Raw genomic sequence first — 18,220 nt, forward strand, 5'->3', positions numbered from 1 at the left:
AAATCAAATACAGACTGATACTGTACATTTCCTCTGAACGGAGGTTGGATACTTTGAAATGGGGGGGAGGGGACAGTAGAAAATATTTTCATTCTGTAATTGCTTTAAAAAAAATACGTTAATTATTATCCAAACTGTGGCAAATTTTATAAACATTAATTTTGTACCTTTTGTGAAAATAATGAAAAAATATTCACAATTTAAATTTACATTCTCTATTAGAATTTTCTGAAATTAGCCTTGGTATTTACCTCGTTTCGCTATATTCCCTACCTTATTGCAAGGCTAACTTAATTTCCTAGAACTTTCTTTGAAGAATAGTTTGCTATTACTGCTTAATTTGTTAGTTTCAGATTTTTTCCCCCCTTTCAGAAAGATCTTTCAATCAGAAATTTCCTTTCTCCCTTTCAGATACTTTAAAAATCGTAGAAAAGTTCTTTTAATCCTTTCGCCGCCCTAGACATGCAGGATAATTGAATGATCAGATCGCTAAAAAAAAGCAACAGAAATAGTGTGGTCTCAGCTCTAAATAACCCTTACCAGCATTCTCTAACAATACCAGTCCTTTCATCGAAAATGTGATTAACACAACTTCATCTTTATTACACTCGCCAGGAAAACAAAAACTTGCTTCTTTATTCAGAAACATCTCATCTCCACATTCCAGACACATGGTCCAGATGGAATATCTGCGCGAGTTAAAACTGTACAGAAAAATCACCATAATTTATGAGAAAAATACTACCAAAGTTTGAAAAAGAACTGTTAAGCATACTGAATTTGTTGAGGAATTTAGCCTTTTCCGTTCACTAGTTTGAAGTATAATCTACATCATTATTTTAGTCAGAAATTTCTAACTTCATTGTTCTATGGCACAAGACTTTATAATGGCGTTTTTAACATAGAGAACGGCTAATTTTATTCCAGCATTTAATATCCAAACATGAAATAACAAACAAATCTAAATTTAAAACAAACTTGCAAAGTTATTTTCGGGATTCTTTTCATTGTAATATGCATGTTCATAGAATTTCTATTTTCAGCAGCAGTAGTAGGCATGTTCCTTTTTAATATGAACGCCTTAGAATTGTTTTTAACAGCACCTCTTTTCATCCCATAATGGTTCGTCCTTCTCTTTCCAGTTCGTTCTTCAAAATATTGTTTTCACTTCTCAAGTAGAAATCTCCTTTGCCACGAAAGTTTCCTTGGTTAAACATGATTCGAAAAGAGATAACAGCATTGAAATGTTTTTCAGTTGTTGCCTTTAAATTTTCCCAAGGTTATTTGTGTTTCGATCCATTCATATATCATGAAGGGGAAAAAATTATTGCAATAATATTTTACTTAACTTCAGGATAAAAGCGAGTAAAGTAGCAAAAATTAACAGGTTTTTTTTTTTTTTTTTTTTTTTGTAAACATTATATCAGATGTGTATAAGAACAAGAGGATTTTTTTTTTTTTTTTTTTTTTTTTTTACTAAACCATAAAAACTGATAACATTGTTAATTTCAGTTTATATAACAGTTAATACTTTCACTGTTAACAATTCCTTTGAATGAACTTGAATATTCGATCCTTCACTGATCAAATATATATCAAACGCAACAAATATATTCATGAATTTATAATAAAAATTAAATGAAGCAATAGAAGTGCTCTGAAATCATATTCCATGCGCGTTTCAATTGCAATTTACAGCAGAGTAGAGAAAAAAAAAAAAAAATGCAACTCCAATTACGCTAAAAAGGAGGCTTTAAATGCTTTACCACCTTTGCGCGAGCCGAAAATGTTAAAATGCATAAATGAAAGATGAATCGTGGTAAATAAATTTGAATGTACGTTTCTGTACTTTGATTATTTTTATTCATGAATGCTGAGGAAACAGACAGCAAGCATTTTTTTAAATATCCGCAACCTCAATATTATTATGCACGATCCTATTTAAGATCGCGATTTACAGTTTAAGAAGGTCCGAGGTAGAATAAATCTGAAGTAGCTCCAAAGAACAAATTATATTGCATTAGCCAGCATTGTTAATCATAACTATCGAGTTCGACGATTACGAACTCCTATTTTTAAACTTTATCATGAAATATTACAATCTAATCTCTTTGTTATGAAAAGTCCATCAAAATCCTTTATACACACAAATCTTGTGTATGACGTATACTTCAAAACATATATATATATATGTCATCCTAAAATAAAGATTCTACCACTAATTATCAATGATGATACACATGCGCTTAAGTAAATAGAGAATGTAGATTGATCTAAAGTAATTACCCCAAATCACAAATGTACTTAATTAAAACAAAAGATAATTTTTTTTTAATTGAAGGCATTTGGATTTAAAAAATTACACCCTTCCTTTTTTAACTGCAACTCCAATCACTTGAAAATCTTTGTATATACTTCATAATTATTACTTAAAAAGAATTAGGACTGTATATTTTCTAAAACGCATTAATGATATCAAACCAAATAATAAAAAGATTTCTAAAAATTTAATGGAAGCTTTGCAGACACAAATTTACATTATGAAATGCCTTATGTCAAAATTTAGATAAGTTCAGAAAATTTCATGTGAGAAGAAAAATCGGCGATATCATTAGTAAACATTTTTTTTTAAAAAAAAAAAAGGGGGGGGAAATAAGCAATTTAATCACTTGTATAACTTAAATTCTTATGAAATGATTATACAAAAAGACTCATTAGATCTAAAATTTTATTAATAGTTGAAATATAACATTCAGAAAAAATCAGATTACACTGGAATATAATCACACAATATTTTGAAATGAGAAAAAAGAAAAACTTTTGAAAATTCAGAAGGCATTCAATTTCAACTAACATACATGAACTTAAAATATTATACAATACAGAACTGCAATCATTTCTACTTCAAACTCTTATAAATTTAAAACTAGGCAATCTCCATCCCTCCCTTTGAGCAGCAATTTAAAAGAATTTTAAATTTACCAGAAAAACATTTTCATTTTATTTGCTACATACAGAATTTTTTTTCTTGCCTAGCTATTATTTGAAAATTGAAATTCTCTAATGAAAATATCTGAAAAGGCTTATACATTTTTGACAAGTCCTATTAAGTTTTGTCACAGCCAACTATACCCTAACTATATTTATAGGGTTTCATTTATACGGACAATTTTATATTCGATTCACATTAATAAATTTGTTTACAGAAATGCACAAGTTATGGATTATAACAATTTATAAAAATCATTATATATGTGTGTGTGTGTGTTGTAGTTGTATATAAAATGCAAAACAACAACACATACATTTTTCTCTTTTTTTTACATTTTGCTCTAGCTGAATATGTAAAATATGTAAAGCATAAAGGCTAACTACATTTTTTCAATTAAAATGTCATGAAATATATACTAAAAATAGCATAGATAGTTTCTTTTTTTAGAGTTTCATATAAAACTGCATAAAATAAAATACCTATAAGTATATCAAACATTATTGAACTCTGATACATATGATGTAAATAAAAATAAATACTTTATAATAAATATTTTATAGATATTAAATGAACCATAATCTCATTCACCATATAGTTTGTTCCATATGTTGTTAACATGCAAGATTTTAATATCTGAAAAAGGAGAAAAAATAATTTCACTAATAACCTGAATGTTCTCACTTTTGAAGCCCATCCAATCACTTTCATGACTTAGTTTTTTAATTTTACTATGTTGTAATGTAATAAAATTTACTTCTCTAGATTTTTATTTTAAGTTACAATGCAATTAATTGAGAACTCTCTATTCAAGGAGTAGTGGTAAGTCGAATTATAAGAAAATTAAATAAGATCTGATTTTACATTATGAAATGAATAACTCTTAAAACATCCATGATTATATAAAACATAATTTTGCTAAAATATATTTTAATATATTATAAAGTTTAGTCGAACAAATTTATAGATTTCAGCTTTCATGATAATAAATACAAAACTTAAGAGGTTTGATACAATTGATGCATAATGAGTTTACATAAAATGAAATCATTGTATGTAGTATAGGGAAAGAATCAGGGTAAAGTAGAATAAGGCACATATATTAGTTTTGGAAAACATTTAAGTTCTTTTCAACAGCCATAAAAACATAATGCTGTACAAATGCATTCATATTGACTTTGAAAGTATTTTAAATTTTTATTGATAAAAACTAGGCAAAGTGATAAAATAAATTAACTATAGATAAAAAGAGCAAATCCATTTTTTTGCCCATGATTTGCACACAAATATGCATAGATTTGCATACTGCATTCATTACCGAAAGTTATGAACAATATCTCTAGGTTTGTTCATGAACATTTTCCTTTTATAAGGCAGCAGCTACATACTAATACAGAATGTTAAATCAATTTTACGATCATAATGATTAAATTGTATAAAAATCATCTATTACAACTCTTTAAATGTATGAATAAAAAATTCTATATATTAAAAGTGACTAGTGAATGATGATGATATATCTACCACACCCAAGTATAAACCTAATGAATAAATGAAAAATATAATTAATACAAAGAAATGAAGAAAGATTAAATAGTTTCAGTATTGACTTGATTCAATCTAAAATTCTTAAATACCCCTCATAAACAGACAAATATAAAACCTTATTTCCTATTTAAATATCTCTTTCTTACAATATACAGCATTCTTAATTCAGCACCTTATTAGAATTTTCACATAACGAAAAAAAAATAATAAAACATTCTGATATGCTACTTTTAATCCTAAAAACACCCAACCAGCTATATCCAGATCAAGCAATTATCTTTTTACACAACAAAGTGTATGCAAAGAAAATCAATACTTTAAGAATTACTAATTAAAAATAATCTAAAAATTTATTAAAAAGCATGAATATTCAAAATTTCTTTAGAGTAAAAAATACATATAAATATATATACTGCCAAAAAAATGACTTAAGTAATCTAATTCTTATTATATATTTCCTTTTAATATATAATTTCATTTCATTTCTAACTAATATTTATCAGTGTATGATAAAAAAATGGCCTTAAAATCAAAGGCAGGACATAACATTTAGCTAAAAATGCATCTTACATAATTAATGTAAGAAAGTTAACTAATGAAATGTAGATAGTCTCAAGCATTACATCATACACCTTCTTTCAAATGTATTGACAAACAACTTCAACAACAGCCAATTAATACTGAGAAAAGCTTATTATTATTATTAGAATAGTCAAAATTATTATTTCAATAAAAAGGAAAACAAATAATTTTTGATAGCAAGGTATTAAAATAACTAAGATACTGCTGTAATACAAAATCTGGAAATATTTTAGGTAGTAATTTAGAAAAAATATCACTAGGAAATATTAAATTTTTACATCATAAACGACGATAATACTAAGAGGAGGGGACTTTTCAGCCAAATAATACACTATATTACATTCTAGCATTGAAACTTATGCCATATAAATTCGTAAAAATAAAAATGTTTTCACAAAGACTGAATTTATATGGAAATGGCATATCTGAAAACTTGGAATATCTACGAAAATGAATACCCTTTTTGAGGCAGTTTTCTTCAAAAGGATATATATATACTTAAACCAAAATATTGTAAAATTACAATAATTAATTTTATTATCTTATAGAACAACATTAGATTCTTTAGTAAGCTAAATATGACAAACTAAAGATTATTTTGCAATAAAATGCATCTTACCAATATAAGTGATTCTTGAACATTTAAAAGAGTGATCAAAATAAGAAATGTTCTGCACTTTCGAGATTAAGAATAAAGCAAAGATATTAAATATTGATACAACTGATTCTTTTTTGTTGTTGTTGGAAGTGCTAAAAAAACCAAACTACGACTTCATTTTAAGCCATATATTTTTCTTCAAATGGTTCAAAGTATTTATTTTCATGCAGTTTTTTAAAAATATATATTATATGCATATCAAATACAAAATCATTTTAATTGATAAAGCAATAAATTAGAAAAGAAGCACTTATTTCCAGAGATTGAACAAAATTTATAATTAGTAGATAACTTTATTTCAAAAGATATATTTATCAAACAAAATTTAATGCTTTCTACAAGAATTTGCAAAGTTTGTAATTATTTTCAAAAGTCTGTAATAATTTTTAAAGCCCCATAAAGATTTTGTCCCCCATGCACAAAGCACTGTTTTTATTATACCATATAGAAGTAGGTAACTAAGGTACTTTTGAACTAGTAAATAAAATGTAATCTCATTTGTGATAAAATATCAAATAACGAAGAATTTCTCTACTTTTTCTATTTATAAATTTCCTTGCAATGTTCTTTTAGAATTTAAGACTCACCCAGAATAAACTCTACTTGTGGAATATCCTACTGTTAATAATTTGACATATCAATTTTATAGTTCAAGTCATGCAGCTATAAAGGATTAATAGAACAAGGTTTTAAAAAAATAGGAATTCATTCATAAAAAAAAGATATAAAATTCTTAGATACTTTCATCTACGTTCATATATTGCCAAATTAAATTGCAAGAAGTAATACATAAAAATGAATGGAACAGTCTGATTATTGCTGAAACAAACCAAAACTGAAAAGTATTGAATGCATCTAAAAAACATTCTACATAAATAGTAATTCAAATAAGTAGGAGAGGATTGCATAATATGGTGACTAGATTAACTCTCCAATTTAATAGAAAACTATTTTAAAAAAGATGTCATGATTTATGTTACATAACTGAAGTGGGGAAATTAGCAAAAAAAAAAAATAATAATAATAAAATAAAATAATAATGCAGGTTAATTTTTTTGTTTGAGAAATGCTTCAAAATTATCTTTTTCCAGAATAAGGAGAGTTTTTCTTTTAACACAAAAAACATGTTTTCACTTCCAACAAGTTTCAAAGATAAAAACTGGACTTTATTTTTCTTCAGGTTCTGTATGATTCCTACTTTTTCATTTGTCCAATTAAAACATAAAAATCGAGGATGGTCAGTTATCTTGCGATATGATTTTATGATATATATGTATATATATAATTGAACATAATCTCATCCAAATAGCTCCTTTAACTGTAAGTGAATGCAATACTTTCTTAAACTTTATCCATGAAGAAGACTGAACACATATACAAATGGTTTATAGATATTTGAGATTTCAAAATGTTTAAACACCACAAGGTATTATTAGAAATGCCTTGCAATGAATTAAATAAATAACAAAAAAAAATACAACTAACTACTTATTAATATATCAAAAAATAACAAACATGAAGTTTCTTAGTGCATTTCAGATGCTTGGATTAAAAGATAACAAGGTATTTTCATATATGAACACAATTAAAACCATTTAGAAAAGGCAAACTGGCCTATACTTTTAGCCTTTCCACAAGTCTATACTCAAACTTTTATTCACTCAGTTTTTCATGTTCTTTCCCTCTTTATTTTCATATATTGAAACGCAGTAGAATAGGAAAGACGATTTTTGCATTCATTGAGCAATTTTAATGAAACAACAAATTTACTTGATTTCCTCAATTGTATCAAGTAAGCATAACACCATGGTGAAATTACCAGTGAACTTCGTACATACATTTACAAAAACCTTTCTACTTCATATAACAGTTCAAACATCACAGAAAAAATAAAAAAATACTGCATTAATATTAAATTCAAATACTGATTTATGCCATGCAAGCATATTGCCAGCAAATCCAAAAAATAATTAAGTAAAAAATTACATTACAAAAATCTGTACAAAAAGTATAAAATACTAGCACAAGCAATTTGTCAACCTTAAAGAGAAGTGTTTATCCATGGGGGGTTAAAACACTGTAATTGTTAAAATAATAGCATATAAAAAGCTTAATATTTGCCACTATAATTAACATTAGTATACAGAAAGGTCCTGTACAATGTGTGTTCAAAAATAGATGTATTTACAAGACCATGTTTCAGAAAATGGCAGACAATTAATAATTCTGTGCAGGTATTTACATTTTTTGTACACATATGAAGAAAAAAAGTTTTATACATCAATAGCTGAATTTTCCTTTTTCTTATCATATTCATCAATATACCATTGTTGATTCAAATATATGAACTTGAGCATGAGCTTATAGATAGTATTTCTGGCTTTAATTTCTACATACATGGCTAAAAAGAATGCAAGAAAAAACAATGCTCCACATATTAAAGTTATAATTTCTGATTGGGTCAATTCCAAATGTGTTATTTCTGCCTTGGCACCCCTATGTTGTTTGAAACACATTACTGTAACAACAGCACAACCAATCATAATCAAAACCGATATAAGGAAGACTGTGTGTAATATTTTATCTTGCCAGGAGCAATGAGGAAACTGCCAGTGACCAACCTAAAATGATGCAGAAATAAAAATTATTATCTTTCATCTAATTCTGTATTATCTGAAAACTTCAATAAGAATGTTATTATTGACTTACCTTAAATTTCTTATGCCAGTGAAATTGATACTTGCACAATTCGCAGGTTGGAGGCTTTCTAGATCTTTTATTACAAATTTCAAGCCATTTCTGCAATAAATTAAATTAGCATTTAGTTTTAAAATTAAATTATAAAGCATTACATTACATGAATGAATTTGTCTAACTTAAATGTACTAAATAATCAAGAATTTAATAGACAAAATACCAAGTCTAAGTTTATACACTTTGGTGAACAAGAATTAATAATTTACTTCATAATTATTAAAGCAATAAGCCATATTTTATTTCATTTGTTTTGGAAGGAAGAATGCAAATTTCTGCAACACGAAGAATTGCCAAAAATTTCATCGGAAAAAAAAGTAATTTGGTTTATTGGCAGAATAAAAAAAATTTGGTATCTACTTTAACATTTATAGATGAAATTAGTTACTTTATAGAATCATAATAAAGATATTAACAAGTGAAACTAGGAGGGGCAATGAGTGGACATTGATCACTCATGAATGAGTGGACCAATGTATTCAACTAAATATTAAAAATCATTCAACGATTTAACAATGAGGTTTAGATCTGATATACACATTTGGACAAAGGCATAAAGATGATAAAAATATTTTCAAAAAGTTCATCATATACATTTTATAAAAAGGCAATAAAGTAAAGATATTACAAGAACCACTTAATGAAATACAATCATAGATTCTAAAATAAGCAAAAATGCAATTTACAGTATCAACACTTTTTTTTTTTTCAGGAGTTTAGGGCAGCTAGCATTTCTCTTCATTGATTTCAGTCTCAAAGCGATTACAGTTCTCATATTCTGAAGTTTACAAATTCCCAATCAGGTGCAAAAAGGTTCTAAAACTCCACAGAAGGAAACTATTCTATAATGATAAAGCTATACTGGAAATTTCAAAATTTTTAAGATCTTAGGTTCAATATCAAATTTAGCAAGATTACAAAATTCATTGCCTTTTCTTAATATTAAACAATGGGAAATGTTATTATAATTAAAAAGTCATACTAACAACACACAGAAAATAAAGGACTACAACACAAATAGTTGGTGCAAAATGTGTTTATAAGTGTCTCAGGGTTGCTTAATTCTGTTCGCCTAACTTTTGAATTTAAATGTTATATTAAATGTTTACATTTAAATTCAAATGTTTCAAATTAAAAATGTTAAATTTTAAATTTTAGAACAATCAAACATATTAAATAACATCTTACTCTGAAATAAAAACTGCAAATTTTAAAAACAAAAAAATTAAATTACAATGCATTTGTTTAATGCAAGAAGGAAACATTTATCGGAAACTGTTTGCATAAGGAAAATCAAATTGAACAAAACACAAAAAATAAAATAGAATAGAGACTGAAACATTAAATCATAAATATTTCTGTTTTTTTTTAAAGAAGAGGTTAATACTAATGCTTTATTTTAAATTCATAAATGTTTAACTTGTCCATGTCGCATATTTTTATCTTTTTCTACCTATTTTTAACAGGTTTACATTACAGAAACTTTACATTTAATTCCTTTTAGTTTTACATAAAATTCAATTAATTTTAAGCTATTAAATTAAAAGGTAAGAATTAAAATGCAATGTAGAAAATGTAGCTGCAAGCAACAAGATTTGATAGCTATTCTGTTACTAATAGATCTACATAAAACACTTACAAACTATAACAATCAAAATGATACACTAAGAGCAAAATATGTTGTGAAAACCCTTGTATGTTTTGCTGCTTAATCTTGGGTACATTTCTTCTGAATTTTATGAGCATCATTTTGATTGAATTTGCATCAATAATTCTCTTTTCATGAGCGTAGATGGATTTGAAGTCATTAAAAACTTTTTTACAAACTTTTTACTTAATTTATAAAGGTCATCAACTACATGCCCAATTTTATCTTTCAATATGAGACTTACTGGGCAATTTGGTTTTAATTGGTTAAAGAATGAATTTCCACTTGAAATTAATATAATAAAAATGAAAGATATTTAGATAATTTTTTTTTTCCATTCCTATTATGTAAATTTTTAAATAAAATAATTACCTGTACAAGCAGCATTTATATAAACACATTTAATGGCAATATAATGTAACATCCTAGGTATTTTTCACAGAGTGTATCATATAACTATCAAGTGATAAATATGTCCAAAAATTTACTTTGAACCCCAAGTATGTACAAAATGAAGGCATGCATACTCATAAAGGCATGTCAACTGCATAGAGGCAGTTAAACATAAATCCTACTTCATTTTGAGAAAAGCATAAATACATACCATCAAGCAGCCACAATGTATGTACCTTAGAGTACCAGTACAACGGCAAGGTGATATCAAAGGATCTTCAGGCTTAGCAGCCGTATGACAAATTTTGCAAATAGGCATACTACTGTCTCCAAAACTACTGGCAATACTGAGCTGGGCTGCAGATGCAGAGCCTGAAATATCTGCTCCACTGAAAGTGTGTCGTGCACTAGGTATAAACCATGCATCATCTAACCCATAATGGACATTATTTTCCTGTGAAACATTATCCCCAGGTTCTCCAGCTTCACTCAGAGATTCTATGTCAAAAACTTTGAAATTGACATTTGGATTTAAACTGCTTCTATATGAACTTTTATCATCTAATGTTCCATTTTGATAATTTTTTTCATCCATATTTTCAGAAGTACCAGGTTCGCAATCTAGTAATATACCTGGCATTTGTTGTTGAGAAGAAAAGCTATTTTTATAAGAAGGTTGGGCAAGATCACTCATAGCCATACAACTCAGTAAAGTAGGATCTCGTTTAGAGCCTTGAAAAGACATGTTAGCTGTATCACAGTTGATATTTTCTTCAATATGCTGAGACATCAGAATCTGAGGTTTGAACAAGTTTCGTTGCCAGGATTTTAATAAGCTATTATCTTTGCCCTTTTCATCTTGATTATCTTTCTCAGGTGCATTTTTACTTAAAAAATATTCTGATATAGATCTTTTCGACATGAAGCTTTTTCCTTTGGAAGAATCTGGTTCTGGAGGTTTCTGATAAATTTTTATATTAAGCAGTTTTTGCCCCTCAGGAGAAGTATAATCAGATGCAATGAATGAATATTTACAAGCCTTGGATTTATACAGGGATTTCTTATCATTCATACTTTCAGTGTTCTCAAATACATTTGGTGCATCTGCAGATGCATTGGCAGAATATACTGATGTACTTCCAGGCTCATCCATTGATTTAGACATTTTGATATTTGCATTACTACAATCGCATGGTTGGTCAGATGTACAATTTAACGAATGCATTAATGCCATGTTCAATACAGTGTTGTCAGGAAGTTGATTTTGATTTGATGCAACACAACTGTATTCAGGCAGAGCACACATAATTGATAGGAAGACACGTCCAGAACAATAGTTCACTTGCTTTTCATCTCACGTTATATTGATAATTTCTAGACTAACACTGTCAATATAAATTGAATACTGCAACAAAATTCAGTTTACCTGCAAGAGAAACTAATATAGTCAGAACTTTAAATTAAGAAAATACAAAAAACACATCATTATCATTGAGAAATTAAAAAATAACTGAAGATATTATTGAAAACGAGAAATAACATCGAATTATGTATTAATTTCATATTTTAGTTTCAATTATCAGCAATTTTGCAAAAATATTCAATATAAAAAATCTACAGAATATAAATATAGACAAATTTCCTAATTGTATAATTTAGTAATTTTTTTAGTATATTTTCACAATCACATATCAACAAATGCTTAAAAAGTTATTAATTAATAATAATTATTGTAATAATTATATTTATATTACTAAACAAAGATTTCTGTGTCACAAATTTTCACAGAAATGAAGTAACACTAAGTTAAAAGACTGAATTTCTTAGTAATAATACTATCTATGAAGCAGAATGATTCAAAATAAGGCACTAAGTTTCCATAATATAATAATTTAAAATTATTTTTAAATTCTCATTTTATAAGTTCACCAATGGACTACTTAGAAAAAAAAATATAAAAACCGAACATTTTTAATTTTTTACCACAAAAAGGATAACTGCAGGATTAGTATAACCTCACATTTATCAATAAAAAATTATCAAATAAATGTTTCTAGAATACATTTTTCAAATAAAGCTTCAATAAACTGCTTTCAATAATTTTAAAACAGTCATCCTTTGAATAGCTGTCGGTTTTTAGCCGTGAGTTTTGAAGATTTCACCCTACAATTATTCTCCAACACTGCTTGCAGCATCATAAGATTTATATTCCTGGCTAACTTAAGATAACTGTTATGAAAAGAAGTTCCTTTTCATAACAGTTTTGTTTTTATAGCTGTGTTCAATAGCAAAAGGACCTGCATTACAATAGTTATCCAATTTAGGATATGGAACAAATATAATCAGAACTGGAAATTATGCAATCATATTGCTTATCCTTGTTCCAATAATATTACTCTATTTTTTTTATCACATCAACTTAGGATTATATCCCTAAAATATATAATTAGTCAACTTCCATATTATTCACTTTTTTTATTTATTAATTTATAATCATATTATATAAGAAATTAATAAAAAGACAAAGAAATCAAACAGAAAGGGATAAAAGAATAAGCTGAAGAGGTTACTAAAAAAAAAAAAAAAAATTTAAAGAGTGTATTGGGACTTGAGGTATTAAAAATTAGTAAACTGGGTTAATGCCTCTGAAAAACTTTTTTTTTTTAATTCAAGTTACGAAGAACAATCACTATAAGATTTAACACAGTTTGTAAGGTATTTGTTTAAAAAAGATTGTTTAAGTAAGAAAAAAAAAAAACTTTATTTTAAACTATTTAAAAGAATTACTCTCATGTAAGTATTTTCACTCACTGCTTCACAATGATATCCCAATAAACAGGATTTGATTTATTCGGTCTGCTATTTCTATATTTACAAGAAAGTGCATCTTATATTGAAATAAAACACCTAAACAAGTTTTTTAAAAAATAGAAAAACTAGGAAGCATATTATTATTACAAGAAACTATAATTAGATAAAATTTTATATTGTTAAAGGCAAAATAGAGGTTTTGATTTTTCTGAATGCTAAGGAAAATATAACCATCCGATTCTAGTCATGAAAATAATCATAGCTAAAAGACCATGTTTCAAGTTTAGATTTGAATTAAAGCATATAATTGATCACTAAACAAGAACATTTAACTAAAAAAATATTTAAAATATATCATATAATAAATGTACAAGAAGATTTTAAAATCAAACTTAGTTTGGTACATGATTACACTTAATTCATTTTCACCATACTTAAAATGAAAATTTGCACATTTCATTAGAGTTTGATATTTTTGTGACAAAATAATATCATATAAAAATAGAATTTATGATTCAAATATAGGATTACACATTACTTTCAACTAAATAATATCCAAAGAATTGAAAGAAATTTAAAAATCAGCAAATGCATCATTGAAATGAAAAAAATGTGTTTTCCAAACACAAAGATATTCAATATATTTCAATCAAACACCTAAAAGTTCACTTATTCCACCTACAAAAAGCACTTCTGATTGCAAACAGAACAAAATTAAATGATAAGCAAATGTTTTATTCGATTACCATCAATTATACTGAATCTCAATTCTTTCACTAGAAACAGCTAAAAATTAAAAACATTACTCAACATTTTGAAATAGAAATTAATGAAGATTATTTTTGAAAAAAAAAAGCATATTCTTAAACAGGTTAAAGAGACCAAAGACCATGTAAAATATACTAATTTAATCATTAGAAGCAAGACAGATATTCAAATTTTGTATTCCTGAACAGAAATAGCAATTAGAGAATATAAATTCCATTAAAAACAGAAACATAGTCAGGCAGATATTTTACAAATAACATATACTTGGTGAAATTCTGTTTATTACTTACTATAAATATTCAATTCCACAAAAGGGAAATGAAAATTTCGAACATAAACGTGCAACAATAAAAATACAATAATAACTGTTCTGACAATATATTCGATGCTTTAACTTTTAAAAACAGGTTGAATTTGAATAATAACTATAAATCGGATAAAAGGTAAATACGTAATTTTCACTAAATTTCCAGAATCTAAATACAATTACAACCATGAAATCTCTTTCAAAACAATTTCACACTTCTTATCTCAAGGAATCAATGAAATTTTTGAGTTTTTAAAACAGAGAGAAAACTTATTTATCATGAACAAATATTTCACAGAAATAAAATTATGAAAATAACATCACTACTTATTATGGTGCGTGTACATGCACGTTACACAACTTTTCTTTACAGTTACATTTTCAAAAGCAAATCAGTACACATTAATGCCTAAACAAAAGGGAAAAGACTCATTTATTAAGATTCTACAAAACGATTGTACTTATATCCCATGTTTAGAAAGATGAAATAACTATTAATCGTACACTCTGAACATCTACTTTCCAAAGTTAAAGGAGGTATCTAAGATTTATGAAACACAAATCACCATATAATTCAAAGAAAACACTTTAGTGTTAAGATAAACATTCACCCTAATTTTATAAACGATTGAATTACCTGTACGTCTGAACTGTCATATTTTGTCCCAGCTGACTCAACTTCAATGCTACCAACATATGTCCTCAATTTCTGAGCACATGAACGCCTTGAAAGCGAAAGAATAAAAACACAGGATACTCTGATCCAATGCGCATCGAATTCAAAATATCATGAAACTTTTGTTAAAAAGAAATTGTCATTGAAATTTTAATAACATAGAGAAAATCGAAAATCAACACATGAATATCTGTTTTAAAAAAATGAAAGGCATTCAATAAATTTCAGAAAGGACTTTAAGGATATTTGTAAGAAAAATGATTTCATATTTCATTAGAAATGAATTCTAGGCATGTCGCACTAGAGGAAAAAATGCGCCTGAAAACAGACCAAAAAAATAGCAAAATAGGCTGCCATATATTATTTTGAAGAATGATATAATGAAAAAAATAACATTTCAGTATTTTTTGCTACGTTTCATTCTAGATCATGAAATACGCCAACAATTATTTTACTATCCCAGGAGCACAAAAATCTACTTCTACTACATTTACGGCCGTATTCACCAACCGTTGTTAAACATCGGCTGATGATTAAACGCTGTTCAGCAGTCAAATCGGTATTCACCACACCAAACCCGTTGTCAATTTCCCCCTGTTTTCCCCCATTTTTTGATTCATGGACTTCCGATGATCACATTTGATCAACGGTTTTCCGCATGCGCAGTTCTCAAGAAGGACAACTGTTACATTAGTTTTCAAACAAACATGGAGGATTTAGATACATTGGAACTATTGCAGTTGATATCAGATAGGAGGTGAATAATTTACACTGACAGAGTTTCTGATTTGGATTTGTTAGATGAATGTGATTTTGTTTCCAATGCATTTTATATTTGAGAAGGAGAAATTAAGCATCAATATTTTACGAAACAGTGCTGTAACTACTGAAGAGAAATTGTGTATTGCCTTACGTTTTTTTGCTTCAGGAAGTCATCAACAAATAATTGGTGATTTCAATCAAACTATCCAGTGATCATGTTGCAGGGCTATAAATGAAGTATCTAGATGTATAGCTGAAATGAGGCCAAGATTCATTTACCTACCAAATAATGAATCTGAGCGACTTGAGGTATGTTTACATTTATCCCTTTTACATCGTTCATATGGGAATCCCTTTTTATTGTTATTATATCCGAGTTGATTTTTGATTATTATTTTCTGGAATTAAAATTAGAATCTGTCATTTGTATAATTCCGTGAACATTCAAATTTTTGAAGCAAAGGAATTATAATTAAAAGAATTTTCTAAACTTATTAATACCTTTTAGAAAACTCATCAAGTTTAGTACGATTATACTGTTTTTTGTCAATACTGTTTTACAGTTTTTTGTTCCTTAAAATACTTCCATTAAAAACATTTTATTGCATATTTTCTATCTGGTTAATCTAATGACTTGCTAATAAAATAAGTTATTTCATATCTATACATATTCATATCATTTGTGTAGTCTTATAGTTTTTTTAATTATGTTATTATGGCGATATAAGTTATTAAAAATTGATAATGTATGTATGTAATATTTTTTCAAATCATTTTTAATTAACTTTTAATATTACTTTTATAACTAGAATTCATCTGTAACAGTTTTTGCATTTGTTATGCTATAAGAAAATTTTCCCATTCTTTACATAGACAGTGTACATGTTAATCAATTTTAACCTTGCTCCTTTTATTTTTCAATTTTGTAAATCTGTAAAAATATAATAAAGAATTCAAGTATTAAAGATTATTTGCAATATAAACTTAACATTTTAATTATGCTTTATTCCATATTGAAAAATCTTATTCGTCTATCCCTACCATTATACCACTGTATATCAAAGATTACGGCAGATTTTTGTATGAATAAAGCAAGAAGGGTTTTTGAGAAACAACCACCTAAATAATAAAAGATTAGGAAAAAAAATATTCTTTCTGTAGAATATTTCCAAAGTTATCTGCAATCACTTACAAATATTTTAGAATGCACATTTCTAGTGATTGAGAATAGAATATCTTGTGTCTTTTTTTTATATATATAAAAAAGTTTTAAAAAGTACTGTATAAATGAATTCTAAATTTAGTTACAAAAAATGGAATTTTTGTCTTATATCAAATATTATAATATTTAAAAAATTTAATATTATAATCAAATAAATTATAATATTTGTGTTTATACTATCAATTTTTAAGTATGTCATGTAAGTATTATTGTTAAATTAGCAATTTTTTTCATTAGTTATTTATAATATAATTAATTCTTATTTCACATTTCTCAGATTAAAGACTTGCAAAGATATGGAAGAAATAAGGAACAGCCTTTTCCTCCTGAAAAAAAAAAAAAAAAAAAAAAAAGAAAGAAAGAAAAGCAACAAACAAAAAAATCTTTTTCATCTGTCTGGTGATGATTATACAGGATTGCTTTTTGTATTTTTGAAACTTTCCTGTATGACTCATTTCCATGATTGTACACTGTTTTCACATGGGTATATAAGTTTTTTTTTTTTTTTTTTTTTTTTAGTAAATTGATTTTTTATGTTATTATTTATTTTATAGAAAAAGAATTATTGCAGTTTTTATTATGATTAATAATTAGAAATTTAAAGAAATTACTTTTGTTACTTATAAATTGTGTGATATAATAATGTGCTTAGTTACTCAATATAGCTAATCTCTTTTACAATATCAGTTTACTTCAGCTTTAATCTTCAACAATGTGTATAAAATTAACATTTTTTAAAGAAATCAAATTTTGACCTTTGTTATCTGCTGAAAATGATTACCAATTTTTATTAATGTTTTCCTTCTCATTACATAACAAATTTTAACATTATTTCTAATGTATTCTCTACCTGATTATTTTTTGAATTTATCGGTATAGAAATGACTAAATAATTCCTTATTCCCATCTTTGAAAATCAAATGTATTTTTAATTTGATGTTGTTCTTTTTATGATTTATAGAAAATGACATGCATGTATGACTCATATCAGTGTAGTTATTTTTTAGTGGTTTTATGTGCTCATTATCTTATTACAATATGTATATGTATTAGAGAAATAAAAAGACACATATAGAAGAATTTTGTATTAAGAATCAGCATT

The 18,220-nt window shown here is 26.6% G+C and overlaps 1 protein-coding gene across 1 annotated transcript; it reads right to left on the minus strand.

Moving 5' to 3' along the window:
* Positions 1-2,714: 2,714 nt before the first annotated feature.
* Positions 2,715-15,238, minus strand: LOC129958306 (uncharacterized). Its single transcript, XM_056070699.1, has 4 exons — positions 15,096-15,238; positions 10,784-11,998; positions 8,487-8,576; positions 2,715-8,398 (listed from the first exon to the last, which is right to left on the minus strand). Exons 2-4 carry the CDS (start codon positions 11,876-11,878, stop codon positions 8,051-8,053), a joined length of 1,533 nt encoding a protein of 510 aa, XP_055926674.1. The 5' UTR covers positions 11,879-11,998; positions 15,096-15,238; the 3' UTR covers positions 2,715-8,050.
* Positions 15,239-18,220: the final 2,982 nt, after the last annotated feature.

The sequence above is a fragment of the Argiope bruennichi genome, chromosome X1 (genome assembly GCF_947563725.1).
Source record: "Argiope bruennichi chromosome X1, qqArgBrue1.1, whole genome shotgun sequence".
NCBI classification, from domain to species: domain Eukaryota; kingdom Metazoa; phylum Arthropoda; class Arachnida; order Araneae; family Araneidae; genus Argiope; species Argiope bruennichi.